Below are 14,015 nucleotides of genomic sequence, written 5' to 3'. Positions count from 1 at the left end.
AGGTGTTGGGATGTTAAGAACGATTCATGAGAATGTTACTAGGACTGGAGGGTTCAAGTTTTACTAGGGAGAACTGGGACACCAGCACCCCTCACTCTGCTCCCGGACCATGGTGTTGATAAAATGAGACATAAGTAAGCTGAGGGGTCACAGTTGTTTTTTTCTGGTTAGGGGAGTTTAAAAACAGACCTCACAGATGCATGGTGAGAGTGGAAAAAGTTAAAAAGGACCAGAGAGGAAACAATATCCATATAAAGAATGGCAAGTACATGACAAACAAGAAAATCTGCAGATGCTGTAAATCCAGAGGAACACAGCAGATCGGGCAGCATCTATTGGGGGAGGGGGGGGGGAAGAGAGAATAAACAGTTGAAGCTTTGGGCTAAAACCCTTCATCAGGACTTTGCTATGAAGGGTCGGCCTGAAATGTTGATTATTTAATCCCATCCATAGATGCTGCTTGACTTGCTGAGATCCTCTGGCATGGTAGGTAGATGGAATGAGCTGCCAGAGATGGGGACAAACACAATATTTAAAAGACATTTAGACAAATAGGTGGAATGCAAAGTTTAGAGAAATGGGTCAAATACGGGAAAATGGTACGAGTTTGGATGACACCTTGTTCGGCATGGAAGGGTTGGGCCAAACGGCCTGTTGCTCTGCTGTATTAATCTAACAATTACTGTCACTATTCTGTGAAGGAGACACCACTCTGAAAATCTCAAATCTAATTTTAACGCTGTCCCTATCTCAGTCATTTCTGGACTTGTTTCCCCAGCTTATTTTGCAATGGCAGAGATTTTTGCTGGAACCCAGTACAGCATGTACCAGTAAACCCTTGCTACCAAGTGAGAACCTATGGTAACAGGTCAAACGGAAGAGGCATCTCCTTCAGCAGCACTGATTCGAAAACTCTTTCTTCCATCCTGGCTTAAAGGTCTGTGTGGCCAGACAGTGACACTTAAGTTTCAGTCAAAGTCATCTCCCTCGGAGCAGGGCAGCTTGCTTGACCTGGTGCAGTGATGTGGATGATATTTTCCTCCTACCAGGTGAAGGGCCGATCCTAGGCAGGGATATTTGCTAACAGATCCAAACCCCCAGTCAAACAACCTCTGATCGCCACACAGTTTTGTTCAGTTGCATTCTCAAAATTTAACAGCCACCGACAAGAAAAGACTCAATGCAGATCATGCAAAAGTTGAAATATTCAACATGGTAATTCCCAATAAGGTTGCTTAACAGTGGCTGGTTACATTGAACTCTCAAACACATATCTGTGTTACCCAGGCAAGCTAATTTTAGATTTCATCTCACAGTCTCACACTGAAATAATCCTTAACATTTCTTTTGCATTGTTGAACAAGGTTAAATAACCAAAACAAGTTTGCAGAGGCCTGACCATTGATAGAGTGCAGGGGTTCCCAACCTGCAGCTGATGGACCCTTTGGTTAATGGTAGTACATAGCATAAAACTCCTGATCTAGAGGCACGAGTTTGGATACCACCATATGAATTAATATTATGAATACATAAATTAACCTAGAATGCAAAAAAAACTTAGTTCCTTTCTGTGAAGTAATCTTACTAAGGATGGCCCATAAGTGATTCCAAGGTACTCAGCAATGCGGTGGACTCCTGAGTGGCTTAGGAGGTGATGAAGGGTTTCGGCCCAAAACGTCATCACTAACTACTGTTATGACCTCAGCCCCCTCCTTTGTGAGAATCGCAAGAGCCCTAGTCAAGGGGGGGCAACTGACCCAAGAGGGGGAGAGACGTGCTGAATAGACACAGGAAATGGGAGAGAGAGAGGGAGACGTGCGGAAGACCACGTTCTCCCGAGAAGCAGAATAAAGGCGATATTGACTATTGTCTCATGAAGACCACGTGAAAAGCCCTCGGGCAAAGTGGGCTGGTTGAGAGAGAGATCGCATCACCTGCAACCTGATTGACACCTGCGATCCCATGAAGAAGTATAAAGGAGGGTCTGAGGGGAGGACAACCCTCAGACGCACCCAGGAGACACCAAGGAAGCACGATACCGATTCCCGTGGGAGCGGGAAGCCATTTTGAAGGAAGCCACGTGCGTTAGATTCCAAATTTTGAATCTGTGGCTAGAACCTTGGAAGACCGCTTTTAACTAACAACGGGGAAGCCTGCTCCCCTGATTCCAAGGATTTGCTCTGTAAAGACAACGGGCAAGTGTTTATCCTTTCTCAACCATCTCTCTCTCTCCACAACGTGAAACCCCAGCGGTTCCCAAAGGGGAAATGCCTGCAGACTTCTGAGTGACTCTTTATATTTCAATTGGACTCAGTATTATCCCCTAGACAACTATAGAGCTTATTTCTGATTGATTATTATTACACCGGTGTTTTAGATTGAGTTTTGACGATGTATATGATCTGAATGTTTTGTTTTAACCATACGTTTGTGCCCCTTTTTGAATAAAACGTTTGAAAATAGTAGTATCCGACTCAGCTGATCCCGCTATCTTTGCTGGTAAGTTACCTGGTTACGAGGTTACGTAACACTACCTCCTCCCATAGATGCTGTCTGGCCTGCTGAGTTCTGCCAGCATTTTGTGTTTTTATTTATTTCCAGCATCTGCAGATTCACTTGTGTTGCTGTTGAAATGAAAGTTAGTTGTGCAGCATTTCCAAAGACAAGTTGTAGCTTTGTGGTGGAATAGAAGGGATGGGGGCTGGCTAATGCATTAATTTTAAGTTAAAATATATGAAGTTGATAAAAATGCTGATTTTTCTGACTGTTCTACCATTTGGTTTATCTACAGTATTTACAAGTAAAAAGGTTTTCCCTCTGCTATGCATCATTAATCATACCTTCCTATACAAGGAATCTGTACTTTCCTGCTGTGATGAGTGTTAGGGTTAAGGTTAGTAAGTTGTAGACATGCTATGTTGAAAGCATGGCAACACTTGTGGGCTACTCCCAGCACAATCCTCGGACTGTTTTAATTGCTGACACAATCAACACATTTCACTATGTTTCAAAGTCCATGTGATAAAGAAAGCTGATCTCTAATATTTTGAAATCTGTTTTTCTAAGTGTTAAGGGCCAAGGAACTTTAAGATATAACTCTGGTAAAAAAAAGTCTGCTCATGTGGAGACAATTACTTAGACTGGGATTTGCAGAGGCAATGAAAGAAAGGAGAGCACATTGTGCTGGTGTTTCTTAAATAAAAAGACATAGGCAACAGTGACAAATCTGTGAAAACTGTCCTACTAATAGCATTCTCCTGCCATGAAAGCAAACTAACATTTAATGCCACAACAAAACACTGCTCTCCTCCACCCCACAGAACACCAAACTTGTAACTCTACTCGACCTGGTCACGAACTGCTCACAGAACCAACAGAGCAACATGAAACATGTACTTAGTGTGCCAGGGCCAAAGGATAGTGAATGAAATTAAGGGCAATGACAACTGCCCTATCATGATCAGAGTCTCAGTGTTGATGTATAATACTTAACTGTTTGAAATCCTACTAATACAATACAAACCTGATCTTCTTCTTCGTCTTCTTCCTCAGCCAACCGCTGACGGCCCACCTCATACAGCCTGCAGACAGTGTCCATTGACAGGGCATCCATGCTGCTGCCTTGATTCTGCAAAACAGTGTGAAACATTAATTGGCCAAGCAATATTACATACTATCTGACATGGGTGTTTAAGGTCAGAGAAATGGGTTTAAATAATTGGCCATAGCTTTCTCTACAAAAACAAGCAAATACCATGTTCTTTTAATATTAGTAAAGTGTCTTCACAGGAGCATTATTAACTAAGTATATGAGCAAATGAAAATATGGTGATTAAGAACCGGGTCAAGTTTTAAGGGGAACTGAGAACAAGTGTTTCATGGAGTTGATTTCATAGCCGAATACAGAACAATACAGCACAGTACAGGTCCTTTGGCCCAGAATGTTGTGCCAACCTTTTAACTAACTCTAAGATCAATCTAACCCCTCCCTCCTACATAGACCTCCAGTTTTTTCCTATCATCTATGTTCCCCACTGTGTAAAGAAACTTACTTCTGTCACCCACACCCCTGTATACTTTCCTCAAATCAGCTTAAAATTAGGCCCTTCTTATCTTTACCTCCCCCTCTTTCTGCTGTCCACAGGGATCGCTCCCTCCGTGATTCACTGGTTTATTAGTCCCTCCCCACTAATCTCCTTCCAGGCACTTATCCCTGCAAGTGGCCCAAGCGCTACACATCCTCCCTCACCTCCATTCAGAGCCCCAAACAAACCTTCCATGTGAGGCAACACTACACCTTCAAATTTGCTGGGGTCATCTATTGTCCGGTTCTCCCGATGCGGCCTCCTCTACATCGGTGAGACCTGTTATAAATTGGGGGGGGCCACTTTATTGAGCACTTCCACACCAACTGCCACAAAGGGGGGCTTCCCAGTGGTCAAATATTTTAATTCTGATTCCCATTCCTGTTTCTATGTGCCAAGATGAGGCCACCCTCAAGGTGGAGGACCAACACCTTATATTTCATTTGGGTGCCCTCCATCCTGATGGTATGAATATCCATTTCTCCTTCCAGTGTAGGAGATCAGCCTCCCCTTCCTCCATTCCTCACTCTGACCTTTTACTTCTTCTCATCTGCCTATTACTCCTCCCCAGTCCCCTTCTCCTACTGTCCACTCTCCCCTCCTATTAGATCATTCTTGTCCAGCCCTTGACCTTTCCTACCCACCTAGCTTCACCTATCACCTTCCAGCTAGCCTATTTTCCCTCCCCCACCTCTTAATTCAGGCATCTCACACCCCTTCCCTCAGCCTGAAATGTTGACTGTTCACTCTTGTCCACAGATGCTGCCTGATCTGCTGAGTTCCTCCAGCATTTTGTGTCTGTTTCTTTAGATTTCCAGCATCTACAGATTTTCTCGTGTTTAAAATTAGGCCGTTTGGTATTAGCCATTTCTGCCCTAGGAAAAAGTCTCTGGCTATCCAATCAATTGATGCCTCTCAGCTTGTACATCTCTATCAAGTCACTTCTCATCTTCCTTCACTCCAAAGAGTAAAGCAGGACTGACCAGATCAGCTTAGGAAGTGCAGTTCTGGAGAGCAGAGAGAGGGAGATTTTACACAAGGATGAGGGTTACTTTTTGCTTTGCAGCTTCAGTTGTTAGCTGCTCCAAGAAAACAACAGGAAGAGTAGGTCACTTGGGCCTCTGAGCATTCTCCAGCATGCTTTAAGGCCATGGTGGATCAACACTACTTTCCGGCACTATTCCTATGTCCCTCCATTCCCTTAATATACAGAAATCAATTGTTATTTTGTACATTCAAAGCTCTGAATATAAAAAAATGATGGGATTTACAAAAATTCTAAACTTTCACCCTACCCATCTTGAATGTACTCCTTATTCTGAGCCTGCAGCTCCCAATTCTATACTCCCACACTCCTGCATTTACAACACTAATCACAGCAGCTACGCTAAATTGTCATTCCTCGTGCCCAAAATTACTTGGATAATATTCCTTAAGTTTGTTCTAGCCGGGAGTGGTAATGGGGACAAGCTCCACTACCTATTAAATGCTCCCAATGGTACGTGACTCAAATAGCCTCTGACAACCACGTCCAGCTCCTGGCCTTCATGTGTGATGGAACCATTTCTACTGACAGGAGAAGAGGCAAAGGCGGGTTTCTAACACCTTAAAACCAGTCACTTCAGGCAGATGGGGCTCGTCAGCCATGGGTGGCAGCTCATCCAGAAGGAGAACTTTGATCTCAAACCTCCATTGCCTTGTGTCTATTTCCACTCATGGGGAAGGCTTCTGCAGTAAACCTAGAGGGAAAAATCCAGAGCTAGAGTCCCTAAGGCAGTCCTACATTGAGTTCACGCTGACTGGCACTTCTGTGACAACGCAGGTGTCAAACTGTATTGGTCTTTGCCGTACTTTTGGGTTCATCAGATGTGTGGAGAGGGGGAGCTTGCTATATTGCCAACAGCTTCCTCTCCATATTGTACTGCCCTGGCTTGTCTATCTAGACAGCTAGGACAGAACATCTATATTGTCGATCCTAACCGATGAAGGGGGCCTCAAAATTCCACAAGATTAAACTGAATGCGACCACATGGTATTAGGGCTAAGTTATGTGCTTTGAGGAGTGGTTAGTGGATAAAGAACAGTGTGGGTAAATGAGTGATTTTCAGGTTGGGAAGCTGGGATTAGGAAGTTGTCATCAGGATTGGTATTGAAGCCACAGTTGTCATGATCCACCAAATGATTTGGATAATGGAAATACGCGCAAGATATCTAAGCTTGCTATAATATAAAGGCAGCTGTCAGTCTGGGCTGTGAAGAGGACACAAAACGCCTCGGGGGATATAGACAGACCAAGTGAATGGGTAAGAGTGTTCCAGTTGGAATACAGTGTAGACTAATGTGAGGTCATCCTGTTTCATCGATAAAAAAAATCAGAAGAACAGTATGTTTGCAAGTAACAAGATTAGAAGGTGTTAGTATTTTGAGACAAGATGTCTTGCGCTGAAATTTAAAACGTAGGCTCTGTAAGTACTGCAATTGGAAAGGGAAATAATACTTTTGTCTTTAGTGCAAGAAGATTTGAATCAGAATCAGGTTTATTACCACAGAAGTTTACTGTCAGTATGCAGGGTGCTGGTGAAACTACACCTGGAATATTAGATAGGAAGTTCACAAGGTTAGAGTGAAGTCAAGTGATTCCTGGAACGTACAAGGAGAGAATAAGCAGACTGAGCTCACACATTCAAATACAAATCCTAAACAAGCCTGACTGGGTAGATGAGGAATTGATGCTCCTCCTAATTGGATGTCAGAAATCAAAGGAAAGTAATGGAAGACAGAGATGAAAGTTCTTCACAAAGATAACAGTGATTCTTGAAACCAAAAGAAAGTTCAGTCGCTGAGTATATTTGAGACAAAGATCAATAAAGCTTTTTAAGATATGAAAGATGAAGGGATATGGGGTTAATGCAGGAAAGATGTGCTGAAGTAGGCCAGAGATAATTTTAATGAAAGGTACAGCAGACAGAAGGTGCTGAATGGCCTATTCCTGCTTTCATTCCTTGTGTCTGATTTTTAAGTAGATGGATGATCACTTGATCTAAATAGAGATGTGGGTTTTCCACAAGCTAAATTTCAAGAGGACAATTAGCTGCTCAGTTAATGCACACTGAAAGTTAACACCACAGGAATCTGATAACATCCCAAACTGACCACTTGATGAAGTTTAATATTAAATTTGATGTTGAAATTTTAAAAATCTGTAAAATAATGCCAACTAGCTCATTTGAAGCAGTGGAATGTGATACATGTAACCAACTTTGGCCCAGGAAGATGGGTAATTAATTGATAGTAAGCCCCAGAGCCAGCAATGAATGTGCTTTGTTGCTTTTACAAAGTGTACCCAGAATTTCTTCCCTTCCTGGTGGGAAGCCAAGATTGTCCAAGACTAACTTCAAGTATAAAACAAGTGGGGAAACTAGACCTGGTACTTTTCATCAAAAAACATTCATTGTTCTCTTCCAAAATTCACCCAGAATATCAGTCTCATGTTCCCAAGTAATTCATTTCTCAATTTTACTCCTGCCTGTGATAAACTAAGCAGAACTAGGCTCATAACCTTGAGATACAATGGAGAGACATGGAGAACCACTCAGGGATCTTGCTTGTAATCTGCTATTTGATGCAGGTAATGTCATACTTGGCTTATTGTCTGTCAATTCTCACACAACGTGGGCCCTTTTTAATGGAATACAAGGTCTTTTCAGGAGGGAAAATCTATTATAAAATAATGATTTACTCCTGCTGCCAGGGATGAAAGTTTAAGAGTTAACAAATTATACACAGGAAACTGCCCTACCTCAATCACTGCCAGATAGCAGTCCTTTGTGTCTGTGCACAAATCGAAAATATTCCTCTTCACGTCAAGTGTTGCTTTAAAAATGAGGATTGAAAAGCAAATATTCAAATGTTATTTTGCTGTAAATTATAAACCATCACCTGAGCTAGGTTCCTGAAATGAAGACATTTTCCAAATCCCACCCTCAGCTCAACAAGCACAAAGGAGAAAAACAGTAATTACTTCAGTTAATGCAGCAAAATTTATTTCAATTTGGGAGAGGTTATGTTAACTATAAGCAATAAACTTCGGATCAAGGAAAAACAAGTTCAGTAATAGCGAAGTGTCAGCACATTACCAGTAGAGCAAACATGTCTCACAGCACCATAGCATTACTATTGCTTGGAAATTGGTCTGAGTAATATAATTAACTCAATCTTTATTTGTAGAGAATATTGTAGACACTGCAAGAGTCAGTTCTTTTTGTGAGTCTTGTTACCTCACATACTATTCCACAAACTATCTTGGTCACCATGCTATACATTTAATAGAGCAAGTCCAACACTGGGAAAACATGTCTTAGTTCGATCCTCTAATTCATGTCTTAAAGCTGGTTCTCCTTTCCTTTCCCCAACCCTTGAAAAGGTCATCAACTTGTTCCAATCGTGGTTTGATCTGGTCCAATACCTTTTCTCACCATGGCATGGTCCACCTCCAACTCTTCATTACCATTATTGTTGGGGAAAGGCTATTGACCAGCTAAGGTCACAGACTTCCATGGTTACTTTGATGTACTCCCTCCCACTTCCATTCTCTTGATTTCTGCTTCTCAGTCACATCCGTTTTGATGATCCACATACACTATAGGGCTGGGGTTCCCAAACATTTTTATACCATGGCCCCCTACCATTAATCGAGGGGTCACTGGACCCCAGGTTGGAAATCCCTGCACTAGGGTTAGGGTTAGGTGCCATAACCGCTTCCCAAACCTCTGACTTTTCCCTTTCTCAACACACGTGTTAGACAATGCTGGAGGCAAGGAGTTAACCCATATTGAGGTTATTGTTATTGGCTCATCACAAAGCACAAACGTTGTCTCAGCCTCTGCCCACCTTGTTAATGCAACGGCACTATCTGAAGCAAACATCAAGTTGCAATGTAGCAATCAACATGAAGTAATGTTGGACTGGGGTGCAGAATTGCTATTTTTCTTGAGGGGTAACCTTCCGATGCTTGCTTGTATTTTTTTTATATAATCACCAATATACGAGTCATTGTTCAGTGAATTTTCCAGTAATTATGGTACAGTTACTAGTACAGTAATTTGTAGAAACTTAGTTTTCAGTAGTAGATGTAATGTCATTTGAATCTGGCTACTTTATATGTTAATTGTTATCATGGGAATTTGCTGTTATCTTTAGTCTGGTAGGTGATGACTATGACTACCGCTTTAGTCTGGTCGTTTCTTTGCTCTCAAAGCACTTCTTGTTGTTCTTTGCCCTTGCAACATTTAGTAAAGCAGCCGTAAGCAGCAAGTTTTATGCCTCATTCTTAATTTCAGAAGGGACAGTGGACAGCAAAAGCATCAGGATCAAACAGTACCAGGAGTCAACTTGAATTCCAAGACTAACAAAGACTCCAGTGGCGTTACTAAACCACTTGAAGATACAGCAAGCACCTCATAATATTAATCCAGCAAGCTGAAATGGAAAGTCAAGGCTCTCACCTATTGGTTTGTAATCTGTTGCATCAAAGGTCCTGAAAGATGATCCAAAGGGACTTTTCATTCTCACTTCTAAGAAATCATCTTCATCATCTGCCTGCAGCATAGCTAAACAAAATGAAACCTGATAAAGAGCTTGCATTCATAAAGCCTCTCACACATGTCAGATTCATGGAGCAGCTTGCACACAAGTACTCAAAATAGCATATATGCATGGAATTTACTGTTATAATACCACAGTGACACAATCTATGCTAGCATGCCTAATCCAATTAATAAAGCACTTCACCTAGATCAGGGGGTTCATATTGCAGCAAGTCTTACAGCCAATGCTTATGCTCTCACTTTAACCGAGCTGCGCAATTAATCAAGCTCCTTTGCCATTTCCCCAAATCTCTGCAATTTCCCCCCCCAAGTTCTTCCCGTTTACAAGTGGAAGTTTCCTTACACACAATATATTTCTAGTGAATGTCACCTGTAGAATGTCACTAGAAAGGCTTTTAAACAACTGAGGATCTCAACCATTGGGCAATGCTCCAGTGGAAAACCAACCAACACTTTACAGAATACCTTGTTTGCATTCATATTTACACCTCACAAAATGAGCAATCACTTTCTTTGAAAACAAAATTTCCCTTATCAACTATGATCCTTCAATCCAAGCTTTGTTCTGGTTGTTGTTGTGTAAAGGACCAGGGATTTACTTAACTGGAGACAAGTAATCAAATCTAAATAGTCCAAGTACAACCTTATTCTTGCTATTAAAAAAACTTTTCTATGAGAAATATTTTACAAGATTTATGAAAAACATTTTAACCTACAAGACTAACTCACTCAATCTTCAACGTCAGGCAGCTGGTTCCAAGAACCATTTCCTGTGCATTCACTGTATTAGTACATCATTCTCCAGTTTTCAAACCTCAATTCATGATGCATCTATCCACCCATCACACAAATAAATCCATAACCAAACTCAAAAGTTAAGACTGTAATCTACTACTCCAGTCAGATATAGTCACAAAAGTGACTACTTTTTGACTGGAGCAGTAGGTTACAATGTATCTATGTTGGTGAACCCTTAATAGTTCACTGAAACAAAACAAGCATTCAGTGTGCACCTGCAAGAACCAGTAAAACACTGCAAAGTGGATTATAAATTTCTCACAAATTGAAAAGGACACATTTTATGCAACACATAGAAATTAGTTACATTAAATTCTTTGTTTCAAACCATGTTTATGAGACAGAACTGACAGAGATGTGCATTTTATTTAAACTTTAATATGCTTTAGAATTAATTCCTCCAATTTAATGGAATTTCATAGTAATCATGGCCCTGCACCAAGGCTCCTACCTCCATAGATGACTGTGCCTGTGTTGTTGAAGACAATGCGACATTGATCTAATGCCGGTACCATATGCAAGAGGTGGAATGTCCGTAGGTCCCACTGAAAGGCAGCTCGTTAAAGAACTTAAGTTGTCAAACAAACATGGATAGACCTCAACCATGAATTCTCCCCAATAAATCTTTAACTTATGTAAAAATGAAGAATAGATTTCCAATAAAATGCTTTCAGGAAATATCTGGGACAGGTATAGACACACAAACAACCCCAGAAGAAGATTTATAACTTATGACTTAACTCAATGTTTCTCATTCTGCAGATGCTGCCTGACTTGCTGGACATTTGCCTCTTCTGCATTTTTCACATTCACAGCACTCACTTTTCTATGAGCTTATGTATCGGTAGGTCTGGGTGGCATTGCTCTTGCTATTCCAAAAACAGTCACGCTAAAGCACTGAGCTTCAAGTGCTTGGTTCAACTCAAAATCATATCAACCTGCTCATGTACTATTAACCAAAGACCAGATTCTGCTCATGTATCAGACTCTGTTCCACCTTTCAATCATGGTGTATTTTCCCCATAACCTTTAACTCTTTTACCAATCTCTACTTTAAGTACAACCAATGTCTTGCCTTGTGCCCTTAGATCCTGGACACTTCTACTAATGGAAAATTCTTCTCCATTATCTGCTAGGTTTCAATGAAATCCCTTATCGACCTTCTGAACTCCATTCAACAGAGCCCCAGAAACACTAAATGCTCCTCAGACGTTAAACCTTTCATTCCTGAAATAATTCATGTGAAGCTCCTCTGGATCCTCTTCAGGGTCAGTAATCCTTTAGATACAGGGCTCAAAATTGCTCATAATTTTCCAAATGTGGTCTGTTCAATGCCTCATAAGGCTCCGCATTGCATCCTTGTTCTTATATTCTAGCCCTCTCGAAATGAATGCTAACATTGCACTTGCCTTTTGTACTACCAACTCTCAACCTGCAAGTTAATCTGAAGGATTCCTGAGCTAGTACTCCCAGATTTCAATCTGACCTAGTAGTTTTGGGATTGCTTGGCCCTGGTCTATTGAATGATGTTTTTGATGATTAGTACATCTATGCAGTAACTTCACCTGGTTGATGCCTCATCTTTAGGTATGTCAGATGTTGTCCCTAAAAGGCACTTCAGGATTCCTCAAATGAACCAAAGTGATACCTTAGAAGGACAATAATGGTTAAGTGGGCCATGGGGTTACCAATGATGGTGAATCACAAGTCTATTCTATTATTAGTCAATATGATAGCCATTAATACTTTTCAGATGTCCAGTTGTGAGTTACTGGATCTGTTCAACATGACAGAATTGAAAGTATCCTAAGGGTGAAGAACAAACCTTCTGTAAAAGTACCCTGCCATTGTCACCCTTACCAGTCATGATAATTAAAGGTACACTTGGAATGGGTAGATTGGCAAGAATGTGGTCAAACAAGTTTACTCTTCAGCCTGGTTCATGCAGCACTAGAGACTTAATTTGACAGCTACATCAAGTCAGTTCTGTGCCGAGTAACTCTTGGCAATTATTTATTTCTATTTTTTATTTAGATATAGCACAATTACAATGTTTCCAGCCCAGTGGAATTACACCCATGTGACTAATTGATCTACTAACCCATACATCTTTGGAATATGGGAGGAAACTGGAGAAATGAACGGGGAGAAAGTACAAACTCCTTAGGGACGGTGGTGGAAATGAGCCCTAGATGCTGTCACTGTAATAGCATTCCCCTATCCACTAGGGAGAGCCAGCATGGCTTTGAGCGGAGCAAGAAGTATCTTACCACCTTCACTAAGTTCCTTAGTGCAGTGACGTGGGTGATTGATGAAGCTGTGGATGTTATCTAAAATGGATTTTAGTAAGGCATTTGATAAAGGTCCCTTGTGGGAGGCTCACCCAGAAGATTAAGATGCAGGGGATCCATGATGAATTGGCTGTTTGGATTCAGAACTGGCTTGCCCATAGAAGATAGAGTAGTGGTCGAAGGGTCTTCTAGCTGGAGGTCTGTGATTAGTGGTGTTCCGCAGGGATCTGTCCTGGGACCTCTGCTGTTAATGATGTATATAAGTGACCTGGATGAAATGTAGATGGGTAGATTAGTAAGTTTGCAGATGATACGAAGATTGGTGGTGTTGTGGATAGCGTAGATGATTGGCAAAGAATACCATGGGATATAGGTCAGTTAAGGTATGGGTGAAGAAGTGGCAGATGGGGCTTAACCTGGCTAAATGTGAAGTGTTGCACCTTGGTAGGTTACATGTAAAGGGGCAGTAGGATCTGTAAGAGCAGAGGGATCTTGGGGTCCAAGTTCATAGCTCCCTGAAAGTGGCTACACAGGTCGATAGAGTGGTTAAGAAGGCATATAGCATGCTTACATAAGAAATTGGAGCAGGAGCAGGCCATTTGGCCCATCGAGCCTGCTCTGCCATTTAATACGATCATGGATGATCTGGCCATGGACTCATCTCCATCTACCTGCCTCTTCCCCATAGCCCTTAATTCCCCTACTATCCAACCTTTTCTTAAATATATTTACTGAGGTAGCCTCCACTGCTTCATTGGGCAGAAAATTCCACAGATTCACCACTCTGGGAAAAGCAGTTCCTCCTCAACTCCATCCTAAATTTACTTCTCCTGAATCTTGAAGCTATGTCCCTTAGTTTTAGTCTCACTTACTAGTGGAAACAATCTTCCTGCCTTATCTCATCTGTCCCTTTTATAATTTTATATATTGCCATAAGTTCTCTCATTTTTCTGAATTCCAGCGAGTACAATCCCAGGTGACTCAATCTCTGGAATCAACCTGGTGAACCTCCTCTGCACTACCTCCAAAGCCAGTATATTCGTCTTCAAGTAAGGAGACCAGAACTGCTTGCAGTACTCCAGGTGCGGCCTCACCAGTATCCTGTACAGTTGTAGCGTAACCTCCCTGCTCTTAAATTCAATCCCTCTAGCAGTGTAGACCAACATTCCATTATTCTTGATAACCTGCTGCATCTGCAAACTAACCTTTTGTGATTCATGCACAAGCACTCTCAA

General features: G+C 41.5%; 1 protein-coding gene across 4 annotated transcripts in view; it reads right to left on the bottom strand.

The window, feature by feature from the left end:
• LOC140741940 (DDB1- and CUL4-associated factor 1-like) overlaps positions 1-14,015 on the bottom strand; it is an 83,042-nt gene that overhangs the window by 7,867 nt on the left and 61,160 nt on the right. For all 4 annotated transcript variants that reach the window (XM_073072530.1, XM_073072532.1, XM_073072533.1 and 1 more), the window contains exons 19-22: positions 10,941-11,034; positions 9,590-9,694; positions 7,885-7,958; positions 3,524-3,628 (exon numbers count right to left, since the gene is read on the bottom strand). In XM_073072530.1, coding sequence (XP_072928631.1) covers positions 3,524-3,628; positions 7,885-7,958; positions 9,590-9,694; positions 10,941-11,034 — 378 coding nt within the window. The remainder of the gene's footprint in view (positions 1-3,523; positions 3,629-7,884; positions 7,959-9,589; positions 9,695-10,940; positions 11,035-14,015) is intronic.

This window comes from Hemitrygon akajei, chromosome 19 (genome assembly GCF_048418815.1).
Source record: "Hemitrygon akajei chromosome 19, sHemAka1.3, whole genome shotgun sequence".
Taxonomy (NCBI): Eukaryota; Metazoa; Chordata; class Chondrichthyes; order Myliobatiformes; family Dasyatidae; genus Hemitrygon; species Hemitrygon akajei.
The sequence above is the reverse complement of the archived record's forward strand: the minus strand, read 5'-3'. Positions and strand labels throughout refer to the sequence as shown.